Source organism: Drosophila santomea, chromosome X (assembly GCF_016746245.2).
Source record: "Drosophila santomea strain STO CAGO 1482 chromosome X, Prin_Dsan_1.1, whole genome shotgun sequence".
Classification (NCBI taxonomy): domain Eukaryota; kingdom Metazoa; phylum Arthropoda; class Insecta; order Diptera; family Drosophilidae; genus Drosophila; species Drosophila santomea.
Genome location: NC_053021.2, coordinates 10310351 through 10333078, shown reverse-complemented (window position 1 = coordinate 10333078; position 22728 = coordinate 10310351). Strand labels below are relative to the sequence as shown.

The window sequence follows — 22728 nt, the reverse complement described above, 5'->3', positions numbered from 1 at the left end:
TAACCATGAGATGGGCGGGACTGGGCGTGGGCGTGGCACTGGGTATGGAGGAGGGCAACAGGTGCCCTACGTAGATTGGGCTCGCCCTACTTTATGGCATCAAAACTGGGGCAATATTACAAAAGTTAGGTATAACCACATGCCACATGAATTTGGATTCATTCAATCGTATTTATCGATTGCATACTTGAAAACGAACTATTTTTCCCAGTGTAGTTGCACTTGCCCTCAATAAGTCGCCGAGATTATGATAAAAATGTTATCAGCATAACATGTTGTACTTCCAGTTGATAGCATACGGTTTCAAGGTTCTGTTTTTAGGAATATTGAGATAGTTTCCTGCCTCTGAGGTGGCCAGAAATCAAACAATAAGCAAGTTTCAACAAAAAATTTGTTTATCTAACAAAAAAAAAGAGTGTATACATAGGGAAATAAATAAATTAGGGGTATAAAAACTATAGCCTATCGCTTGGTCGATTACAAGTATGTGGACTCGAACTTTTGGCGCATCTTAAGTTGTCGTTGTTTTCCGGGAAAAATGCTGAAACTCTTGATGTTGAGCGCCCGCTGGAGCATTCGGATGGTATAGTCGGGCACCAGGCAGGCCACACAGGTCAATGTGATCCACAGCCAGACGGGCAGTGAGGCCAACAGATTGTTGTACGCCCAGTAGATGTCCGTGTCATAGTCCCTGGAATATCAAAGATTCCATATTAGATCATAATAAATGTGAAATGGGAACATTTGAAGCTTACAGATTGATTACGTTGTAGATAACCGTTGTGACTATGAAGCCCACAATGGATATGATAATGGTGAAGATGTACCAGAAGGACAGGTACATGGACTCGAGCCACAGCTTGAGATTGACGACCACCACCACCGTCCACATGAGCAGGGTGCCGAAGCAGGAGAAGGCCACCGTCTGGCCATAGTTCAGGATCACGTTGTTGTAGGAGAAGAGGCAGAAGGCGAAGTAGAATATGATGACGCTGTGGTAGATGGCAAACAGCACCCACATGAGGAAGTACGGCCAGTGGAGTTGCTTGTTGTCCGTGTTCTTCTTGTACAGCTGTGGTGTTCTATAATCAAGTTGTTCTAGTTTAGTTTTAGTTTAAGATATATAGCAGAGCCATGGTTACCTCATCAACTTCTCCTCGGTGTATGGCTTCTCGGAGATGGCGATGAACAGAATGGGCAGCGAGGTGTATATCACATTGTACAGGGTGAGGAACAGCGAATCGTAGACGGAGGACGAGGAGAACAGTGTGTGGAACTGGAACAGGAACATGATGCCCATGAAGACGATGTTCTTGTAGAAGAAGTACAGCACCAGCAGCGACAATCGGACACTGTGATAGTGTCCATGGACGAGGAGCAGTCGCTTGAGCATGCAAAACTTGGCAAAGGCAAAGTCCGCGCATCTCGCCGCCTGTCTGCCCTCGCGTCCCATGATGCCAATGCCCACATGGGCCTCCTGGATCATGGACACATCATTGGCGCCATCGCCAATGGAGGCCGTATTGTAGTTCTCATTGGAGGACTTGATCAGTGACACCACCTCGCTCTTCTGCAGCGGACTGAGGCGGCAGCACAGCACCGCCGTACACTTGACAGCCACATCCCGGAACTCCGAGCTGGCCTCGGCCAAGGCCACGCCCAAACTCTTGCCGTCGATGAGGAGGGCGCACTGCTGGCCAATCCCGAAGATGATCTCACGGTCCAGGGCGTTCAGGTGCAGCAGCATCTCCTCCCTGTTCTTGCAGTCCACAATGAAGTACTTCTTGGCATCGGGTGGTATGTGCCCACAGGATAGGGCTATATTCAGAGCCGTCTCCACCTTGTCGCCCGTTAGCACCCAGATCTTAATGCCAGCCGCCTGCAGGGACACCAACGTATCGGCCACGTCGTCCTGCAGGGCATCCTCCACCGCTGTCGCACCCAGCAAATCCAGATCTTTGCAAGAAACGCAAATTAAATAAGTTGTCTTTGAAAGCTAAGCACTAATACTCACTGCTTTCGATTTTGGCATAACACTCCTCGCTGAGCTGCTTTCGATTCTCGAGGGAGCTGTTCGCCTGTGCCAGCTCCACGAGGAAGTCCTGGTACTCCTCCTCGCCAATCAGCCGCCTGGCAATGGCCAGTGTACGTAATCCCAGTCGAGCGAAATCACTGATGTGCGCATCCGTCTTCGTGACCAGATCCGCTGAGCTGTTGGCGCACAGTGGAAAGACATAGCTCTCGGCACCCTTGGTGTAGATCCATCGCCTGCCCTCCGTATCCCGGACAATCACGCTCATGCGCTTGCGATCCGACGTGAACTCCAGCACATGGAGCCGCTGGAAGGTCTCTTCCTTGGGCTTCCCAAACGGTCGCTTGTAGTCCATGTGCGGCGGTACAATGCGCACACGGAGTGTCTCGTCATCGTCGCCGGTGTAGACCATGCCCAAGTTGGCACACGCCTCCACCAAGGCCTTCTCATCCGGACTGGACGCCTGATAGTCCAAGGTGCTGCGGAAAGGGATGGTGAGGAATTAGGATGCTTCCCCAATGATTTGCCTAAGTTCACTTACAAGATAAATTCACGGATTTCGTTCTTCCGGCGCTGGGATTCAGCCCGCACCAGAATGGTGGGCTGTCGGGTGAAGGTGGGCGCTGCGTAGGATTCCCGGGAGGTGGTGCTCGGTGAGCGGAAGAGCACGCTGGCGGGCGGAGTGCTGGCGGTGACCGGGCTGGTGAGGTAGGCATTGGGTGCGCCATAGGAGTGGGCCCTTCGGTGACCCGGCGCCTGGCCATTGGGCGCTTCCCACGACTGCTGCAGATCCTTCTCCGAGGTGGAGCGTCGGAATTGCAGCGAAATGGGTCGAAAGTTGGGTGTGGCATCCGCCACACCGTTGGTGGCCACATTCAGGTCCGTTTGGCTGACATTCTGGTCGCTGGCGGCAGCATTGTGCATCCGATTGGAGCGCGCAAAGTTGGGACTCCTCTTGACCACCACCGGACGCTTGCGACGCTCCACGCCATAGCCGTCGTCGGAAACCAACAGGGGATTAACATCGGATGAAGTGATCGTTGAACCGACGCCATTGGGATGCGCCGACACCGAATTATCGATGGTGTGGCTCACATTTAGCTCGCTCTGCTGACTAGCATTGTGGCTCTCCTCGGTGATGTCCGAAATGGAGTACATCTCCGGCGGACCCGACTTGATGGCCGTCACCGGCTCACGCTTGGCTGTGCCCGCATCCGCCTCCTCCAGAGATCCGGAGGCGACCTGAACAGTGTGGCATATGGACAGGGCCTGGAAGAACACACGCTGACTGGCCTGCAAGGTGTCATTGGTCACATTTAGAAAAGGCATCGAAATTATAGGGTGTGAAAAAAGACTTACGGAAAACCTATTGATGTCCAGAAGCGCCTTGGTCTCCTCATCCTCCAGCCGCGTCTTCTTGAAGTGGAACTTGCTGCCATTTATGGAGCACTGCTGAAAGTTCATCTCGTTCTTGGTCAGCGTGCCCGTCTTATCCGAGAACAGTATATTGATCTGGCCCAGCTCCTCGTTCAGATTGGAGGTGTTGACCACGCACGGCTGATCGGTCTCATTCTCGTAGAGCTCAAGGTCCCACTCCATGAACCAGCTGCCGATGACGCGCTGCAGCTCGATGGTCACGTAGAGGGAGATGGGTATCAGGTAGTTGAAGAGGATGAGGAATGACAGGTAGTCCTGCAGGAACTGCTTCACACTGTAGCTATCCGTCGCATCCCCCAGATAGGTCAGCTTGGGTATCACAAATAGTTCGTTGTACCTGTATATTAAATAGATTGTTTATTTAATCAATTTACGAGTATGCATTTAGGAGTATGAACTCACCTCTTGAGGAAGTACAGCAGGGTGACGATGGCGATCAGGGCGAGTAGAATGACGATCAGGAAGCGATTGATGTACGTCTCGCTGGAGGCGTTCTTGTTCCGGGTGAGCCGGCTGTTCAGCTGCAGCTTGGAGATCATGCCCGTGTAGACGGCGCAACCGATGACGCACTCCGTGTTCTTCACCCGCGATCCGCGGAGCAGGACATTCTCGGCGGACAGGGGCAGCACACGGCCATCGCCGCCCTTCAGCTCGATCTTGCCATTGAAGCTATACAAATCGGTGGTGGGACTCTCGCACTCGATCATGCCCAGCTTGTGCATCTCCGGCAGATCGACGGTGGGCAGATCACGCGGCACCATCAGCGTCTTCAGATTGGACTCCCCATCCAGGTTCGCCGTGGTGATGAAGCACTTGCCATGCGGATCGGTGGAACGCAGCAGCACCAGATCGCATGGCACATCACAGTCTCGCTCCACGACGATCAGTTCGCCGGGTATCACGTCCTGCGACTTGATTATCGCCTCCTTGCCATCGCGGATGACAGTAACTAAAGTGTTAAGGAATATATTAATTAATTCGTATTATCATAGTTTATTTTTTCACCCACCTGGCGAAGAATTGACCACGTTATCAGTTCTATATCGCAGGATATCTTCATATCCTTGCTTAGCAGCGGTCACAGCAATTACAAATACTAGAGGTAAAAGTGAGGTCATCGGCGACACTGGACTATCTGAAATGAAATAAAAATGAAATAGATATATATAAGAAATAGTGTAATATAAACTTGTTGTATTATTTACCAATTAAAAGTGATATAATTGTCATCACCAGGAAGTAGAAATTCGCAATGCGGCGAAATTGCTCCAGTAGATTTTGTGGCAGGAATGTGATAAGTGTGTATTTGGTGGACTTGATGCGATTCTGGCCCTTTGGCCTTTTCTTTTTCACATCCTGCGGGCCACCGATTTGTATTTGCAGCCAATCATTTGCTGTACTAACTCTGGAGCCCTGGAATATAATTAATAAATAAATAAATGACAAGGAATAATTGTTCCATCGGAACAACAAATGGTAGACCTCTAGAGATAAGAACTCGAATTATCGGAGTATTTATGAGTTTTGCCAATGAATCAGCGCCCATTTTTGGCCACTGCCTGATGGCATTGATTGTCGAATTCCTTAAAATGTTTATTATTAAGATTAATTAACTTATTCCGGCAGAAAAATGTCCATCAAGTTGTTTATACAGCAAGCTACAGTTAAAAAGATCGATAGAAAAGCGGCTAACTAACCGAATTTTCTATTAAATTGTAATTTGAAGAGATGCTCAGAATATCAAATCTTTCAGGGATAAACTTTAACAACTTTAGCAACAAAAGAGCAAAAATGACAGCATTATACTATGTACTTTGTTGGTGAAGAGCTTGCGCAATCGCCTAGCAACTTAAGTAAATATCACGCATACGCCACATAAGCCAGATGTAATCTTATAGCAAAGAATCGCTGAATTAAACTCAAAACTGATAGTTCCAACGGCTGACTTTCTTGAAATAGTGACCAATAAGTAATGGGAAAGTCCCATTTTTTAGGGTATTCGTTCCATTAACCACACACACACCTTATGCCAATTCCATAGAAAGGCGTCCTTGAGATGAAAGGATTCCTGATCGGCCCACGGTGTCTGGCGGTGGTGGTCTCCTAGCCGATCAATGCGTCGAAATCCGCTCAGATGGTCATGGCCAAAGAGATTCATGGTTCCTCATTCTAGGACTGGCGCATTTGGCAGCGGTGTGACCACTGACGCGCCCGATCATCGCTCACCAAGCTTTTGCCTCAGACTCACGCCGGTAGCTCTGATTTTTCCGGATGAGGGAAAATAGTTGTTCCTTTTTCTTGTTTTCTCTTGTTTTTTTATTTTGTTTTTATTGCATACGACAATTCTCGTGTTTTGGGGCAATCACATTTTCAAACACCTGCTTGTTTATGCGCTCACTCGCTATTTGGCTATTGTTAATTATTGTTTATTCATCGACATTCGATCGCACATAGCTCTTGTATGCACAATGGAGCGGACCTCTATGATGTACGTATTTATGGGTGCTTTTTTTTCACAAATCTAACTATCTAACTAGATATGTTAGAATGTTGAAAGCGAAGTGGAGTCTAAACACTGTGCCAAGTGGCCAATAACGTTACGGTCCACCCTAATGCACATACACCCATTTGTATATTTATCGACTTTTTCTCAGCACACTTAAGTGTATAACCTTAAAACGATGTTAAGTGGGCAATTTTAACACTTCAATTGAACAGTTCTATGGTGCACGTCCACGACCATTGAATCCACATATGTAGTTATACACATTGATTTTGTATTTGATAGCTTTGTACTTTATATCAGTGCGTATTTGCATACGAATTTACAAAGATAATATCTAGAATATCCACTCCACTTGTACATCACACACACACTGCGTATCTATTCACTATATCACAACATTCAATGTCCTTTCGATATACATTCTATGTGTAGTCTAAAAACTAGTGGATCGCGAGAGAGCCGCTTGATGTGCGCCAGTGCAAAGCCGTTCTCACACTGAGAATTCGATCTGCATTTCTATGGCTATTCGGATGCCATACCTATACCTATACCCATACCCATACCCATAGCCATAGTCATTCCCATTCCGATTCCCATTCACAGCTTCAAATATCGGTCGTACTGGCGCAGCTTCACATTCAGCTTCGGGCATCCAATAAAAAGCTCGAAAACTTATTGACGTCGCCAGTTCAAGTTTGCGATGTACCGACACACGATGAAATTCAGGCACTCAGGCACTCAGGCATTCAGACATTCACACATTCGGCAACTAATAGGTTCAAAGTGCATAGTTAATTTGGCGTATTGTCAATTCGATGACGTCCCACTCAAATCAAATCTCATCAAATTCAATTGCTTAAGATCTTGCACTGACTTTCTCATTAACTAACTTTTACTCAACTTATGCATTATTACAAAAGCAAGTTCATTTTTAGAAAACATAGCTTTATGTGCTTGTTAGGTACTCGAAAGCCATTGTTTATCTTTAAAGGCAATAAAAATGAGTTCTATTGAAAAGCGTAATGATGATAGATTACAAAATGAGTAAATGTAGTACGTAAGCACTGATAAAGTCTTTTTTATTTCAAAACAAACCCCATTTTAATTCACAATCACCTCACTTTTACGTATTCCCTTGCTAAACTTGGTAGTTTTCCATTAAGTTTTGCCAAACAGTTTTCAAATACTCCCTTGAGCAATTAAAAATGGGCATTTTTCGAGATTCTTATTCCGAAAAGCGTAAGCTTTCCCATAAATTGTTTAAATAATATAACAGCGCAAAGCCAACACGTCGTATACGTAATTTCTGTGCACTGAAGAATGACTCACACGATGACCATAAAAGTCGATCAGTTGGCTTCAAAAAGGGTATAACCCAAATATAATTTGAAAAACCAACCATTGGGGTAGATTAAAAAGCAATTTGAAAGACGCTGGATTTTCAACACACTCAACACCCACTTTATCTAAGCGACGCTATCTCATTTTCACTCACATATCGACAAACGACGTTGCTTTATAGCCGCTTATCTAATATATAGAAATTTGTTGATGGATATGGCGACACACTCACATAACTGACACACAAGAAAACCTTAACAATGTTCACTGTGTTTCTCCCTGTCGATATTACACAACATCGAGTGCCAAAGTGCCGGAGGACTCACCCTTTTCTGAAAAAGTCTCTCGAAGAACTTGCCCATGATGTTGCCTTGATTTTATCCACTGCGATTGGGGCCTAAATCCTCACGAGGTTCATATACAAACGTTGGCAATTTGGGGACAATGTGACACCGACGCGAAACAATAGCATAACTGACTAAAACTGACCGATTTCTGTATCTCTCTAAAATACTTCGTTACCACGAATTCGTCGTATTGCTTATCGGTAATAACAGTTTTTTTTTTTTTCGCTTTTTTCTTTTTTTTTATTTGAAACCAATAGCCGACTAGCCAGGTAATCTCTTTGCTAGATTCCGATGAGTAAGGTATTTCCGATCAGTTTCGTTTCTGTAAAAGCCGAACCTCGCACACTCTCGCGTTCAGGATAGACCAATCCTCTCGGAGGTGGGCCTAGTAGTGTTCCATCGAGTTACCATGATTGTTGCATTGTTACTATATGTTTGTTAAAATTGTTAAGTTATCAGATGGCTGAATGCATTGGCACTCGAGTCTTTTGCTTTTGGGTTCACAAACGAGCAACGTGCACGTGCATAGAGCCTCCGTGTGGCAAACTGATATCCGTGCCGGAGTAGCGGGTCCATCATCCCATATCCATATCCTCAGCCAGTTGTATATGGCGATAGTGTTCTCTTCTTGAGAATACAGCCAGTATGAAGCTCTCTGGAGCAGCGAAACGCACCCATATCTAGCCGCCTATGTGTAGACTGCCAAAAAAAAAACTGATAAGATTATGGGTATATCTGAGCTGCCGAGCACCTCAGCTGACTAATCGGGGTACATTTGAGCGGCATTTGGATTGGATGGCATGTTTCCCACTTGGGTTGGGTTCACTGTAGCGCCGAGCAATAGATATACATATGTACATACTCGTATGTATGTTGGATATACAATGCAGCCTTTCGTCACCATGATCGAGGTAAACTTCTAGCCAAACTCAACATCTTCTCGTCATTTTAGGGTCCATAAATTGCGATAAGAGATACGGATTTCGAGGGGGAGTAATTTTATCAGAAAGCTTTATCACTTCAAAGGCCACATGCACTGGAGAAAGATGGCTTTACCACCACGTATTTCACAATTTAATTAGCGCATTAAGTCTTTGGTATTGCAAATAGTTTTGTAAACTTAATAACTTTGTTTTGAATATTTTGAAAACTTCATCTTCCACACACACGTTACCCAAATTCATATGAAGCTGTGCGAATTGTAAAAATAAACGAATGCCAGGATGTGTGTTTTTATGTGATATCTCTGCGATGGGCAAACCTACCATGTTTCTGGTGACTTAAATAAGTTTGAAGAGTTTGAAGTGCTCCGAGGTCCTCGAGCCAAACAAACGGGTAAACAAACGGCGAGCTGAGTGGGCGAAATAGTATATATAAGATCGCTATGGATCACAGATATCATATATATAGACTACTGTATATATGTATATATATATATATATATATAGATTATTGTAGACCGAAACGAAAGGAAAGAGAGACCTTCCACGCGCAAACTGATCAATCGGCAAACTGTCGAAGAATTGTTGATACCGATACCACTAACAAAGTCGCCATACATACATATGTACATATATTCACAGCCTGACGGACCTTTCCATGCATGTTCATGTATGTATATTCATATTCATATTCATATACACATACAATGTATATATTTATTCTCATAGCCAAACCCATACCGTACCCATATCGCACCGGGGTCTTACCAACTTTCAGATATCCCTTTGCAGCCAGTTCGCAGCCAGTGCATTGCACTCTCCAATAGTTGGTAACGCCATGCTGGCCCCTACGATCCTCAGAGCTGCTCTCTTAGCTGTTTTTATTTGTATTTTTGTTTTTTGATTTTTTGTTTTTTTTTGTTGTTTTATTGGTAGCCCCTTTCACATGGCGCTCTCGCGAGCGAATAAGCCCGCGGGTTTGCCATCCGTCGAAGAGATAATGTCGATAGCAATATCTTATCGCTCGGCATTGAGCGGACTCCAGAAACGAACACATATCCCTCGGGGCTTACGGACAAGCCTATCTGAAATCGTGCAACTTCCACCTTGACTCACTCATCCCGCCTAACAAGTCTGCATTGTCTGTGGAAATGCGAATGTCCCATGACCTTATCACCTTATCACTGGCCACGCGATGAGTCAAAGGTAAGCTATACGCAAATGGTTCTAGCATTGTGTATCAAAATAAAGGAATCAGTGCCATAAAATTCCTTTCTACGCTTCGTTTTGGATTTAAGCTGCATTTCTGAGGAGTTATTAAGGCCGTGCTGCAATCACACCTTAGAAAACAGTATGTTTTATATAGTAAACATAGGTATATGGGTATAGTATCTTAAGAATGAGCCAACATGGCGGATGAGTAATATTTGAAACATATTCATTGCTACAAATATATTTCCAATTTAACACTTGTCATTGCAGTTAAAACTTACTATTAATGTCATATTTAAGTGTATTTTAAATTTACTGATGACCTGTTGATTTTGAATAGACTTTCAATAAATGAAAAATTCAAATTGTTTATAAGTATTTTAGTTTTGCCAGAGGAGGTAAACCATTTCAGCTTGAGCAAAAGCTTTTTGTTGTTAGTTTTTAATCTATTACAAAGCAATAAGTTATTAGAGGATATCGTCTAGTCGTGTCTATGGTTTGTAGGGAGCAAGGAGTCCAGAGCTCAAAGATCTTCATTTATTATTAAAAAACAGCGCCAAGTGGCAGTGCCATAATCGAAGTGCTTCGCTGATTAGAGCGGTGATTAGCGTAGTATGTAAACCGATATCAGCTGGATTAGATATGCGAATTTTAGGCAGGCGATAGAATTAATCAGTTAAGGGAAAGCGCTATCACAATTGCTGTGAAGTAATCTTGAACAGCAGTTGGACGTGTTTAAAGGAAGACATGCCAGCCAATATTAAAATTCAATTTTATTATTAATCTGACATGATTCGATTGCGTCTAATCTAAACTTGGGTTGGACTAATCTGTCATCGGCAAAAACGACGGAAACAAGAATTCCTTACTTTTCAATGGGACACCCATTGTGACAGGGCCACTTGGAAGCCAAAATGGGTTTTATATAAGTGGGGGGGAATGGAACATTATCTTTATCATTGGCCAATTTATGTGGCTAATTCAGTGGGCTAACTACAGTTCAGTCTAACTTCTGCTCCGAAAGGCAGCATTAGCTCATTAAATACTGGTAAAAAAAAAAATGGCAGCTGGCAAGAAGAAGTCAGTGGATCCGCTGCGGATTAGGATTGGCGGCATCGATGGTCGCCAAAAGAAGCCACTCAACCGGGTGACAACCACCAAATACACATGGTTCACTTTCCTGCCCCTCAACTTCTATGAGCAGTTTAGGCGCGCCGTTTACTTTTACTTTCTGATCATCACAATTGTATCGTTTTTCGTAAGTAAGTACGGTTTGCTGTTCGGCAATGGGGCAATTATTTAACAATAATTTTAACAACTAGATGAAACAATATCGCCACTGGTTTCCCTGCTGCCGCTGCTCTTTGTCATGATCATTACGGCTCTAAAGGAGGGATTGGAGGACTATTCGCGAGCGAAAAGCGATAAACTTGTCAATGCAGCGAGAGGTAAGGAAATCTATTTAGCAAAATATGAGAAAAGCTTGGGGGAATTGATTATCTCCATATCTAGTAACTGTCATAAGGAACGGCAAGGAGGAAGTCATAGATTCGCAGTTCATCGTGCCAGGCGATCTTGTGGTGGTGCGAAACGACGGGGATGTGCCCTGTGATCTGGTACTGCTTCAATCGTCCAGTGCGGATCGCAAGTGCTACGTGACCACGGCCAATTTGGATGGCGAGACCAATTTGAAGACCATCTGCGTGCCGACAAACTATGTGCTCTCCCCCGATGATCATGAACTGCAGGGCAGGAATGGCAAGGATGGCAGGGATAACATTGTGTGCGAACCCTCCACCGCTGATCTCTACAGCTTCAATGGCCGTCTGGAGTTGAGGACAGGGACGAATGACGCTGCTGACGCCCTGCCCCTGACCATTGATAATCTGCTCCTGCGCGGTGTCCGAGTTAAGAGCACCGAGCGGGTGGTGGGCTGTGCCATCTACACCGGAATGCACACCAAGTTGCAGCTGAATAGCCGCTACACCGGCAACAAGTCGGCATCCAGCGAGAAGTACATCAACAGGTTCATGGTGGCCCTCATCGTGGGAATGATTGTGGTGGTGGTGGTTTTGTATCTCATCGAACGGTGGGTCTATATCTACAATGAGAGATCTTGTTTTTAAATCTGTTTTTTTTTTGCAGTCATAAGGAGGTGAAGATTGTGCCCACCATGCCGTATATGGGGCCACCCACCAACTTGAATTCTGCGTGGCAAATCTTCGAGGACTTCCTCTCCTTTCTGCTGCTCTTCAATTACATGGTGCCCATTTCCGCGTACATGAACATCGAAGTGTATCGCATATTCGGTATGCACTTCATGCACAATGATCTGCATCTGTACGATGAGGAAACCGATCAGCCCTGTCGCGTCAACGCGTCCAATCTGAACGAGGAACTGGGTCAGGTCAATATCCTATTCTCCGACAAAACAGGCACCCTCACCAAGAACCTCATGAAGTTCGTCAATTGCTATGTGTCCAATATCAACTATCAGCTCCAAAATACCCAACTTATTGCAGAGGGCAACGGTGAAAAGTTTGAACTGCAAAATCTCGATGTAAGTGCCGCTTTTCTTCTATCGAAGCAAATATCCTTTTACTATCGAAGAAATATCCTTTTACTTTGCCTTCCTTTTAAGGCTGATGCAGCAGTGCTTTTCGAGGCACTGGCCGTGTGCCACACGGTAGAAGTGCTCCAGGAAGTGGGAGAGAAGACTCTGGAGTCGTCGGAATCCGTGTCGGAACGCAGTCGCTTGATGAGCAGGAACATTGTTGAACGCTACCAGGCGTCCAGTCCCGATGAGAAGGCTCTCCTCGAGGGCTGTGCCAGTCTGGGTCTAGTGTATGAGGGTCAGCGGAATGATGTCCTCCACATCTGCCGGTATCCGAGCGCAGAGAAGCTGCAGTTCCAAAGACTGCACGTTCTGGAGTTCAGTTCGGAGCGCCAGCGGATGAGCGTCATTGTCAGGGATCAGAGCGGCACAATCTGGCTGTACTCAAAAGGAGCGGAGAGCGCCATCTTTCCACGTTGCAAGCCGAATCCTCTCGTGGAGCAGACGGACGCCCAGATAACGAAGTACGCCCAGAACGGCCTGCGCACAATGGCAGTGGCACGACGCACACTGACCGATGCAGAGTTAACCCACTTCGAGGAGCTCTACCGGAATGCCAACACCCAGCTGAGCAACAGGAACGAACTAATATCAGAGTGCTATGAAGCAGTCGAGAATGGTAAGCAGGAGCAAATATGGTCCATCGAATTACTTGACTTTCAGCAATAAGAACTCTTAACTCTCCACAGAGCTGGACCTGCTGGGCGCCACCGCCTTGGAAGACGCACTGCAGGAGGAAGTGGGCGAGACCCTAGAGGCGCTGCAAGCGGCTGGCCTAAAGATCTGGGTGCTCACCGGCGACAAAGTGGAAACGGCCTACAACATTGGACTCGCCTGTCGCCACATTCCGCCGGGATCGAAGCAGCACTTTATCATCAATATGACGGAGCCAGCGGAGCTCCTGGCACGACTGGAAATGATTGGCGTTGACGATCCGGAGGTGCTGATTATAGATGGAACCACTATAGCCGCCCTGCTGGCGCACACACCACGTCAGTTTGCCGATCTTGCCCTGCGCTGCCGCGCGGTACTCTGTTGCCGCCTAAGTCCGCTGCAAAAGTGCGAGATTGTTACGCTGATCAAGCGGCGCAAGAAGCACATTACGGCTGCCATTGGCGACGGCGCCAACGATGTGTCCATGATCCAGGAGGCGCACATTGGCATTGGGATCACGGGTCGTGAGGGAAAACAAGCCGCCCGATGTGCCGACTTTGCGATTGCCCGCTTCGAAATGCTGCGCCGCCTGCTGCTCGTCCACGGGCACTACAACTCACAGCGCCTGGCCTTCCTGGTGCTGTTCTACTGCTACAAGAACATAATCATCACCGGGTGCATGGCTCTCTACCAGGTGTACGATCTATACTCCGCCACCAACGTCTACAATTCGCTGTATCTTTGGCTCTTCGACATCGTCTATATCTCGTTCAGTTTCACGGTTCTGGCCATTTCCGATAAGGATTACAGCGAGGAGACACTGCTCAGGTAAGGATGGCAATATTGCTTATGCCACAAGTGCATCATCTTACCCTGTTCCATTGCCATTACAGTCATCCGGAGCTATACAAGCCACTAGCGCACAACAGGCAAGCCTCGATGGGAGTTTTCAGTTTGTGGATACTCAACGGATTTGTCCAGTGCTTTATAATCTTCTACTTCACCTACGCGATGCTCAACGATGCGAATGTCCTCTTCAATGGCGGACAGACTGCCAGCTTCCAGACCTTTGGCACCATGCTCATCACCATCATCGTGATTGTGGGCAACCTGAAACTGCTGCTGGTTGCCCGCTACATGACCTATCGCAACTTTGCCATGATCCTCGCCTCCATTGCCGCCTTCATGCTGACCACCTACCTCTACAACCTGTACGCCAGTGGCGAGCTGTACGATGTCTACAACCAGTTCCTCAGCTCGCTTCCCATCTGGCTGTTCACCATCATTTGCTCGGCAGCTTGCCTGCTGCCCGACTTTGTTATCAAGGTCGTTAACGATATGTACAGGAAGGTGCCACCCAAGAGTGGGCCAGTTGTCTAAGACACTTACAAATGATTTTAATAAAGCAGCCAATGAATTCGATGGACAGTTTATGAATATTTCCTTATAATAGTGCTTTGTACATAACAGTTAACAGAGGTGTATTTAATTAGGTATTAAGTTTAATTAAGTATGTGCTTTTTAACTTGTGTAACAGAAGGAATTATTGTCAAATGCAACAGCATGTATATGTATCCCGGATACTTAACAATTAACAATCGAGGCAATAATTGTGCATATCTACTTTCCCTGACTTATATAAATTCAACATGAATAAAACAACAGAGAAACGCTTCAAAGAAACGCTCCCCAGCCAATGTACATGACGGCCAAGTTGTCCACCTTGGTGGCCTCGTTAATGAGGAAGTTCACCTGTCCTTCGGTCGAAAGGGGAATGCTGTTCGCCTGCTGGCGTTTAACCTGCAAGAAGTAAAGCATTCATTAGCTTGAAACAACAAAGCTGAGGCACTGTACTTACGTGTCCTTGCAGGCGATCGGCGATGCGCTGCACATCCTTTGTGATTTTGGCCGTGGCGGCGCCATTCCGCGTCTGTGCACCCACATCGTAGACAAAGGGCCGAAGGATGGACATCAGGGTCTTGGTCTCCTGCTTCAGAAGACGCAGCGTAATCTCGCAGCACTTGCGATAGCTGCCCTCCACGCCCAGCGGGCCCATGGCAACGATCATGTTCTGTGTGAGACGGAAGGGCACCACCTCCGGATAGGTCAGCAGCTCGCCCTGATTGAACAGGCAATTGAAGTCGACGTGAACAGCGTCGCCGTTGCCCTCGGCGAACAGGATGTTCTCCCCGTGGCGATCGCCCAGCCCGAGTATGTATCCCACCATGGACATGACGGCCACGGTACGAATGTAGGTATTTCTCGCCTCGTACCAACTGTGCGGTGTGGCGAAGCGTTGACGCAGCCACTCCTGGAAGACCGGCGGATGGGCAGGTATCAGCTGCTTGGTGAAGACCTCTCTCTTGCGCTCTATCGATTCGTGCAGCGGCACAGCCAGACTCTGCAGGACTCGGGTGGACATCACCTGCCTGCGCTGAGCATACAGACTCATACATATACTTCGATACGACGCCAGATTGGGCAGCCACTCGACCAGGCCGCACTCCTCGTTGAACGGCAGCACGGCATATGTGCGGATGTGGAGGCGCCGCTGCCTGGCCGGTGCGTCCTGGTGCAGATATCGTTTGACCAGGCCATTGAACTCCATCATGCGAGCATCGCGACGCAAGTCATCCTTGGGCTTCACCAGCACATCGTAGTCCTTGCCATCGCTGCAGCGTATGGTCAGCTTCTTGGGCTTGGCAGCCGAGCGCAGGATTAGCACAGACTCCTGGAAGCCACTGATGTAGATCTGCTGGTAGGGAAACCAGTTGGCAGTCGATGTGCTTGCCTGAAGATGCGGCACCGCAGATGAATTGGAGTCGGAATTTAGTGGCAGTGTTGGCTGCATGTACTTCTCAAACGGCAGCAGTATGTTGGAAAATTCTGGCTGTTTGCATAGTTTGGAGAGGCGTGTGTCCAGGTCACTCAACTTGTACGTGCGATCCAGGGCTACCTCCTTGTTGGTGAGATCCATGAGACGCTCTGTGAGCGAGTTAAAGTCTTGCAGCAGTTTTTGGAACGTGGAATTCTGCAGGCGGCTATCGGTGAGCACTAGCTTGCAGCGCTTGATCCTGTGCGCCTTGGCCGACTTGAAATGCGGCAAGAGCATCCACAGCGACTGCTGCGGATACGCCTCCACCAGTTTGATTATCACATTACGGAGAACGGTGAACACATCGTTCACTGGATGACAGAGGCGACTCAGCATCTGGGAGTACACCGTGTAGAACACAGCCGTGGGCAGTGCGGTGCAGCAGTTTGTCAGCAAATCGTTCATCTTCTTCACCTGCTCTGTGTTGGTGGAGGTTTCGGTGGTGTCCAGCCAGAGGCTGATCAGTCGTGGCATCGACTGGTAGACATGCTCGCTGCCATAGCGCAGCGACTTGGCATAGTTGACCATCACATTGATCAGCATATCGTCGCGCTCGCCAGTGTGCTCCGATTTGCCACTCTGCCTGGCCTCGAGTATCTTCTCCAAGAATTGCGCCATCTGTACGTGACAGCTCTCCGATTGGCGATGGACAGCAATGGCCTCTTGGAAGTACTTCAGCACTGCATCCGCGCACAGGTGCATGGACTCGGCGCTATACACCGCCTGCAAGTACTTTCCGCGAAAGAAGAGATGCCGTTGCTCCGGTGCCAGTTGCTTTACGTTGCCCTGGCAGCCCGATCGCATGATGGACAGCTGCTCCTCCAGATAGTTCATGGCCATCACTTGATCCCCCTTTTGCCACAGCAGTTTGGCTCGCTCGATGAAGAGCCCCGTGGGCTGGTACTCCGCCGCCTTGAGTATGTAAAGCTGGGCACGCTGCAGTTGACCGGCGTTGCGATTGATTTGGGCACTGTTGAGCCAGATTCTGGCCAGCTCCGTCTTGAGATGGGGCAGCAAATGGGTGCGCTGTGATGTCAGGCGGCGTTGTAGCTCGGCGAGTATATTTCGCCGAAAGCTGTATATAGACTCCTGGACGCGTACTTGCGGTTGTATAACCTGCAGGCGATGCTGCCAGTCCTCGAAGTATGTTTTCATTAGCTTCTCCTGCTTGTCGCGATCCTGATCCTGTTCGAGCTTCTCCACGAGCTCCTGGCTGCAGTGGAGTTCATGAACCAAGTGAAGTTTCAGCACGGCATCGTATGCATTGGCATATGAGTGCTGCTGAACAGCCGAGCAGCTACGCAGCTCCTCCAGCACCGATTCGCGCATCTCGTCCAGCAACGAGTCGAACTCGGTGCGCGTGGTAAGTGGCCTGCGCAGCTTAAGACAGCCTTGCGAACACTGAGCTGGCCAGTTGGACTGCAGCTCCTCCAGCTCATCATAGCTGCCCAGGCGCCAGAGTAACTCTGATTTGCACTCGGCAAAGCATTGATCGGAGTACTGATCGGATAGTCGCTGCCACAGACCATCGGCGATTAGCTGTGCTGTTTTCGGGGTGTCCCTCAAGTATGCATCGATCATGGCGCGCACGTGATCCGGCTGCATCTGGTCCGTGCTGGAGAGCAGCTGCTCGTAGGAGGTGATCATGTCCTGCTGCCGCTCCACCAGCCGATTGACGAGAATGTCTTGCGTCACACTCATGTCGTAGCTGCGAACCTGCACGGCACCCTCCACAGAATCGGGATCCCTGAGTGAGCCGTACACTTCAACGAGGAATGTAAATTGTTCCAACAACCTTTTCGACTTGTCCTCGCCTTCCTCCAGATAGCTTTCCAGGTAGCTAAGCGAACGAGCATATTCGCCGCAATTGTAGCTGGCTCGAGATACCAATAGCTTGGGTATCAGATTGACAAACTCATGGATCTTTCGGTAGTTAGGATCTATCGTTTCTGGTGGTTTTCCGCCGGTGCTTCGGCCGTGAATTCGCTGCCACTCCCTCAGCCAGCGCTGCAGGAAATCCAAGAGTTCAGCGCACAGCTTGCCAGCCAAGCGTGGAACACGACTGGAATCTTCCTTTCGCTCCGAAACCAAATTGCTAGCCAGTGGCTTGATTCCCGCGGCGTACTTTTTAGACTCGAATTGCTTGAAGGCGTTTTCCTTAATGGCTCCAAGTTCCTGGCGGCCCCTGACTGAGCTCGAGCTTTCCTCGTTGGCCTGCAGCACCGCCATGAACTCCTCCTGGATGTGATTCCTCTGCTCCGGCGTGCACTCAATCAGTGCGTGCAACAGAATGTACGGATAGAATGTGCTTAGCATATTACTATCCCGCTTGATGCACGGCTTGTAGGAGCTGAGCAGATGGCGCGTATCCGAGGATGGGATGTAGTCAATCAATCGGCTTGCCCAGAGAAACGCCCATTCCTCATAGAAGTTGTGAGAGTAGTGGCTGCCAAAGAGCGGCTGCTGCAAACAGGTGCTGGGTCGATGAACGCAGGTGTAACAGGAATGAAGCATCGGTTCCATTACCTGGCGCATTCGTGCAGGCAGCGATTGCCATAGCTGCACCTTCTTCTGTTCCTTGGGCGAGATGCCGCAAATGGCTAGCGTCTCCTGGATGGCCAGCGAAAAACTATCCACATGCTTTGTCTTCTGCTGGAACTGATAGCCGCGGCACAGCGAATTCAGCGCCAAAACCGCAAAATCATCCGATAAAATGTTGAGCGGCAACTGCTGCGGACTAGCAAAATTATAGTTCGATGGCAGGTAGCTTGCATCGATGGCTCCCAGTTCTCCGAGGCACTTGGCCGATGCCATTTGCAGTTGACTGTCATCGTGCTGGCAGCCGGCCATTAGAACATTCACAATCTGCTCAAGCAGTGGCTCCAGCGGAAGTTCCCTAAGAATCGTACTGTTTAGCTGGGATCGTCGCCTACCGAAGAGTTCGCCAAGATGTTGGAGGGCATAGACGCGCACCTGGAGGCATTCATCGGTTATGTGCTTTTGAAGGAAACGCAACTGCTCCACCAACGGCGGCGGTTGACCATCCTCCTCCTCCGCCAATCCCTTCAGGTCTAGGTGTGCTGTGTGCCTTCTGATGCATTTTTGAATGGAGGGCGAAACATTCTCCATGCGATCTAGAAAGTACAGATCTGTTATAAAGGTGCCCAGCATGGAGGCATTGCGCAGGATTATAAATTCATACAGATCGTTGACCTGCTTCACGCTCTCGCTGTCCGCCAGCAGCGGCTGCAAGGTGGCCACAATTCTGCCCAGCGAGGGTCCCAGCTCCTGCACATTTACAACATGCAGAAATATGTGCCAGATCTTCAGACAAATTCGCTGGAGCCGTGGCTCCTGCAGGGTGTGAACGAAACTCAGCATGGCAATGATTTTGAATCGAAACTGGGTGACATGCTGGGAGCCCACGAATCGCATTATTTGGCCCAAACTGTACAAAGTCTCCTCCTTCAATGGCTTTTCAAAAGACGGTTCGCTCAGGCAGCTCTCGAAGTAGGTGATCACACCAAGGAAACGCTCAGCAATGAAATTCGCAAACTCTGCATTGGCGGTTTGACTTGACAACTCCTCCACGGAACCGATTGATAACTGCAAGAGGCTTTGGAAGGATCGCATTACGAATGTGGGGTTCCGGTTGAAATAAATAAGCAACTCGGCCACCGTTTGCTACAAAAGATAACCAAATAAAATAATAAGAAAATAATAAAAAATATAAATAAACTGCTGCCAACCTTGACATCTGCATTCATTAGCTGTTGCAGGCTGGATTGTGTGCAACTGACCACCAGCTCAATGCAACTGTTGGCCAGCTCCGGTTCCTCGGTCAGGAAGACGTGCGTGTAGATCCGCAGGAACGAGATGGAGAACAAGGTGCCAATGTGTTTCTGCATTTGCTTGGCTATCAATACCAAAACACCCTTGCAACGCGGATTCACAATGCAATGCGGCAGGACCATGGCCGTCAAAAGGCGATGGTACTTGCAGGTGAACTCCTGAACGCACGTGAATCCCAACATTTTCGTAAGCTGCAAACAGACCGGTCAAATTTGGTGCTAAAAAGTTCATATAATTACTCACCGCTCTGAGGGATCGGGTGAAGCGTACGCCATCCGAAAGATAAACGTTCAATGCCAGGCGAACGGCGAGGTCTAGAGCATCTCGCTTGTACCAGTTCCATAGATGAATCGTCTGCAGACCCTGGGTGGCACACATCTCGGTGGCCGCCAGCACAGCTTCTTGTGCCACCAGTGAGCGAGTGTGCACCAGAAAGAAGAACGTCATTTTGAACCAGTGAAAGAGCCAGATTTCATCGTCCTCCATGTGAGCAATGGCGGTCAGTACGTTGAGCATATGTCTTTGCTGCAGTACATTTTGCTCTGCTAGCGGCTTCTCTAGCATTGCTTTAATAGCAGCTAGGACAAGGTTGGCCAATTTTTCCAAGAACTCTGACGAACGCACACGCATCGCAGAGACCAGCAGGCCGATGATCTTAATGTTAACCTTTTGCAGTGCCTCCGTTTCTCTCAGCAGACCAAGAATCACATTGGGTTCAAAGCTGAGAAGATCCAGGTGCTGGGCAATGTATGGAAAATCGGGATGAAATAAAAAATCCTTTGCTATCATTTCGAGGGAGGTGCTTGAAAAGTCTGGACATGGCAGCTGTTGCTTGCATTTTCCGAGGTAAGTACCTGGCAGTTTCTTTGGCAGTGGCATGCATTTCGGGCAGTATAGCTCAATGCGATCTTGGACTTTAAAAACACTTAAAGTACCTGGCTGTGAGCAGAGCAATAGTCGAATAACTTGAGCACGTCCACTTGGATTGATAATGGTGGGCAGAGCTTTCATCAGTTGCTCCGGCTTTATAAAACCCGATATGTACAGCAGAGAAAGGTTATTACAAAACGTCTCCTGTGTCTCCTCGGATTGAATAAGACTCATGTACTGCTGGGCATAGAAGCCTTGCATTTGGGTATGTACACTAGAAGGTGGCTCCAAGCGAATGGCGCAAAGGTGGGACAGTTCCATATGTCGCTGAAGAATGGCCAGCAGCTGGTGTTGCGTTTGAGTCTTGAGAAAGTGCCGGATAAATGTGATTTGCATCAAAAGAGAGCAGATTTCCAAGTATATGTGCCTTTTGTCTGAGGGGCAACTTGATTCCAACTCAACCAACTGCATTGAAAAGTTATTCCAGTTGGTATCCGCCACCTTTATGATTTCACACTGCAGCGGTAACATGGCCAGAACTGAGAAATCGATGGGACCCTCGTGTTCAGCTATTTTATGCTGACTCTGTGACAGCACGAGTTGCTCCAACTGCCTAAAGCCACGTAAAATAGCAATCAGTTTCTGCCAATCCATCGTCGATACCTCCTCCTTCTGCATGATTTGAACGAGGCTTTGGGTCAGGACATGCACCACTTCTGAACGCATCTCAGCCTGTTTCAAGCCCATTATCGCCAATAAGGGCACTAAATGTGTGGGGTGGCAGTGCCAATGGCTTAACAAAAGCTGCTGCAAGTGCACCAGTTTCTCCAATGGTACAACTGAATGCTCTAGCTGGCCTTGAATATAGGAACTTAAGGTCTCCAGCAATCCAACGTCTAGTTCAATGGAAGTCGGCAAACTAAGAATCTCGTTCAAGAGCAGGTAGCCAAGATGGTGGGCTGGCCGAGCACGCATCTGCATAACTTCCAGCAGTAGCTTGGTGGTTATATTAAGCCGCTTCAACTCCTGGCGCGTCATACAGCCCATCTCCAGCCACTTGACCACCGCAGACCACATGATTGCCGTCGCCTCTAGCGTTAAGTGTGAGTAATGTTCAACATCCGGATTTGTTATCCAGCTGCTGGCCGACTGTGATCGTAGGACACTGTGGCAGTAATTCAAGCTGGCCAGTTTTGTGTCCATGTCGCACTCCTTGAGGATTAGCAGGGCCTGATGAAGGCTGCCCGAGAAGATGTCACCGTGCGTGGCGTATCCAATGTGATGGGCGTGCTGGAGGACCTCCAGTAGGCTTTTGGCATACATGTCGGCTTGCTCAAGGGGCACCTTGATGTCTTCGATGGCGCAGTGCGGATCGAACTCTTGCAGGCATTCCACATCGCATCGGAAAATCCTGACAGTTATGGTGGGTTTTGGCTCATTAGACAATTTGCCAAAGTCCAGGGAACTCAGCTGCAGGTGCGTCTCCTCGATGGCTTCCACATAGGCCAGTACAAGGCGTTCATAAAGCTTTGGATGATTGGAACAGCACGAGCTGAGTATTTTCCTTTGCAAATTGATGCACTCGCTGTAACAAAAAAAAAAAGTGGGTCATAAGTTTGGCGCCCAATGCTTGTGGTCAATCTTACCTGCTATCTGGAGACTCACTGAGGCACTTGGCCAGCTTGTTGAGCAGCCACAGGAGGAACGTGTCCTGGAATTTGTTGTGCAGCTCCCGCACCAACGAACAGCTTATCAGGCTCGGCTCCTGGCACAATATGTCTTCGATAACGCTGTACACCCCGGAAAAGTTGCTAACGTTCCGGTTCACGTGGTTGTAGAGCAACTTCCACATATCCTTCCGTTGGGTCGACATTTTTCCAAGTTTATTAAAAACCCGCAAAAACACGACCTTTGTTTACGAAAACCGGCATCCGCGGCAATTGTGATTATCGATATGTTTGGGTACTTCTTCTTCTTCTTGAATAATAGCCACATTCCAACTACGCATTTACATATATATACAAATATATATATTTACAAATATAAC

At 48.0% G+C, this 22728-nt stretch overlaps 3 protein-coding genes across 7 annotated transcripts; 1 reads left to right on the top strand and 2 right to left on the bottom strand.

Annotated features, from left to right (window-relative positions):
* Positions 1 to 419: 419 nt before the first annotated feature.
* Positions 420 to 9133, bottom strand: LOC120456336 (phospholipid-transporting ATPase IF). Of its 5 annotated transcripts, none has more exons than XM_039643110.1 (10): positions 7643 to 8191; positions 4675 to 4882; positions 4479 to 4604; positions 3872 to 4418; positions 3392 to 3806; positions 2574 to 3325; positions 2015 to 2511; positions 1143 to 1956; positions 756 to 1082; positions 420 to 691 (listed from the first exon to the last, which is right to left on the bottom strand). In XM_039643110.1, exons 1-10 carry the CDS (start codon positions 7676 to 7678, stop codon positions 478 to 480), a joined length of 3936 nt encoding a protein of 1311 aa, XP_039499044.1. In that variant the 5' UTR covers positions 7679 to 8191; the 3' UTR covers positions 420 to 477. The 5 variants fall into 5 exon arrangements, with proteins under 5 accessions (XP_039499044.1, XP_039499041.1, XP_039499043.1 ...); XM_039643107.2 differs by lacking the exon at positions 7643 to 8191 and adding an exon at positions 5493 to 6446; XM_039643109.1 differs by lacking the exon at positions 7643 to 8191 and adding an exon at positions 8929 to 9133 and having other exon boundaries at positions 2574 to 3806.
* A 1508-nt stretch (positions 9134 to 10641) lies between these two features.
* LOC120455469 (phospholipid-transporting ATPase IF) lies at positions 10642 to 14506 on the top strand. Its single transcript, XM_039641690.2, has 7 exons — positions 10642 to 11078; positions 11139 to 11264; positions 11329 to 11905; positions 11962 to 12376; positions 12458 to 13049; positions 13120 to 13912; positions 13978 to 14506. Exons 1-7 carry the CDS (start codon positions 10877 to 10879, stop codon positions 14462 to 14464), a joined length of 3192 nt encoding a protein of 1063 aa, XP_039497624.1. The 5' UTR covers positions 10642 to 10876; the 3' UTR covers positions 14465 to 14506.
* Positions 14502 to 22620, bottom strand: LOC120455467 (serine/threonine-protein kinase ATR). The gene is made up of 5 exons (XM_039641689.1): positions 22328 to 22620; positions 20055 to 22266; positions 19709 to 20002; positions 14943 to 19643; positions 14502 to 14884 (listed from the first exon to the last, which is right to left on the bottom strand). Exons 1-5 carry the CDS (start codon positions 22552 to 22554, stop codon positions 14759 to 14761), a joined length of 7560 nt encoding a protein of 2519 aa, XP_039497623.1. The 5' UTR covers positions 22555 to 22620; the 3' UTR covers positions 14502 to 14758.
* Positions 22621 to 22728: the final 108 nt, after the last annotated feature.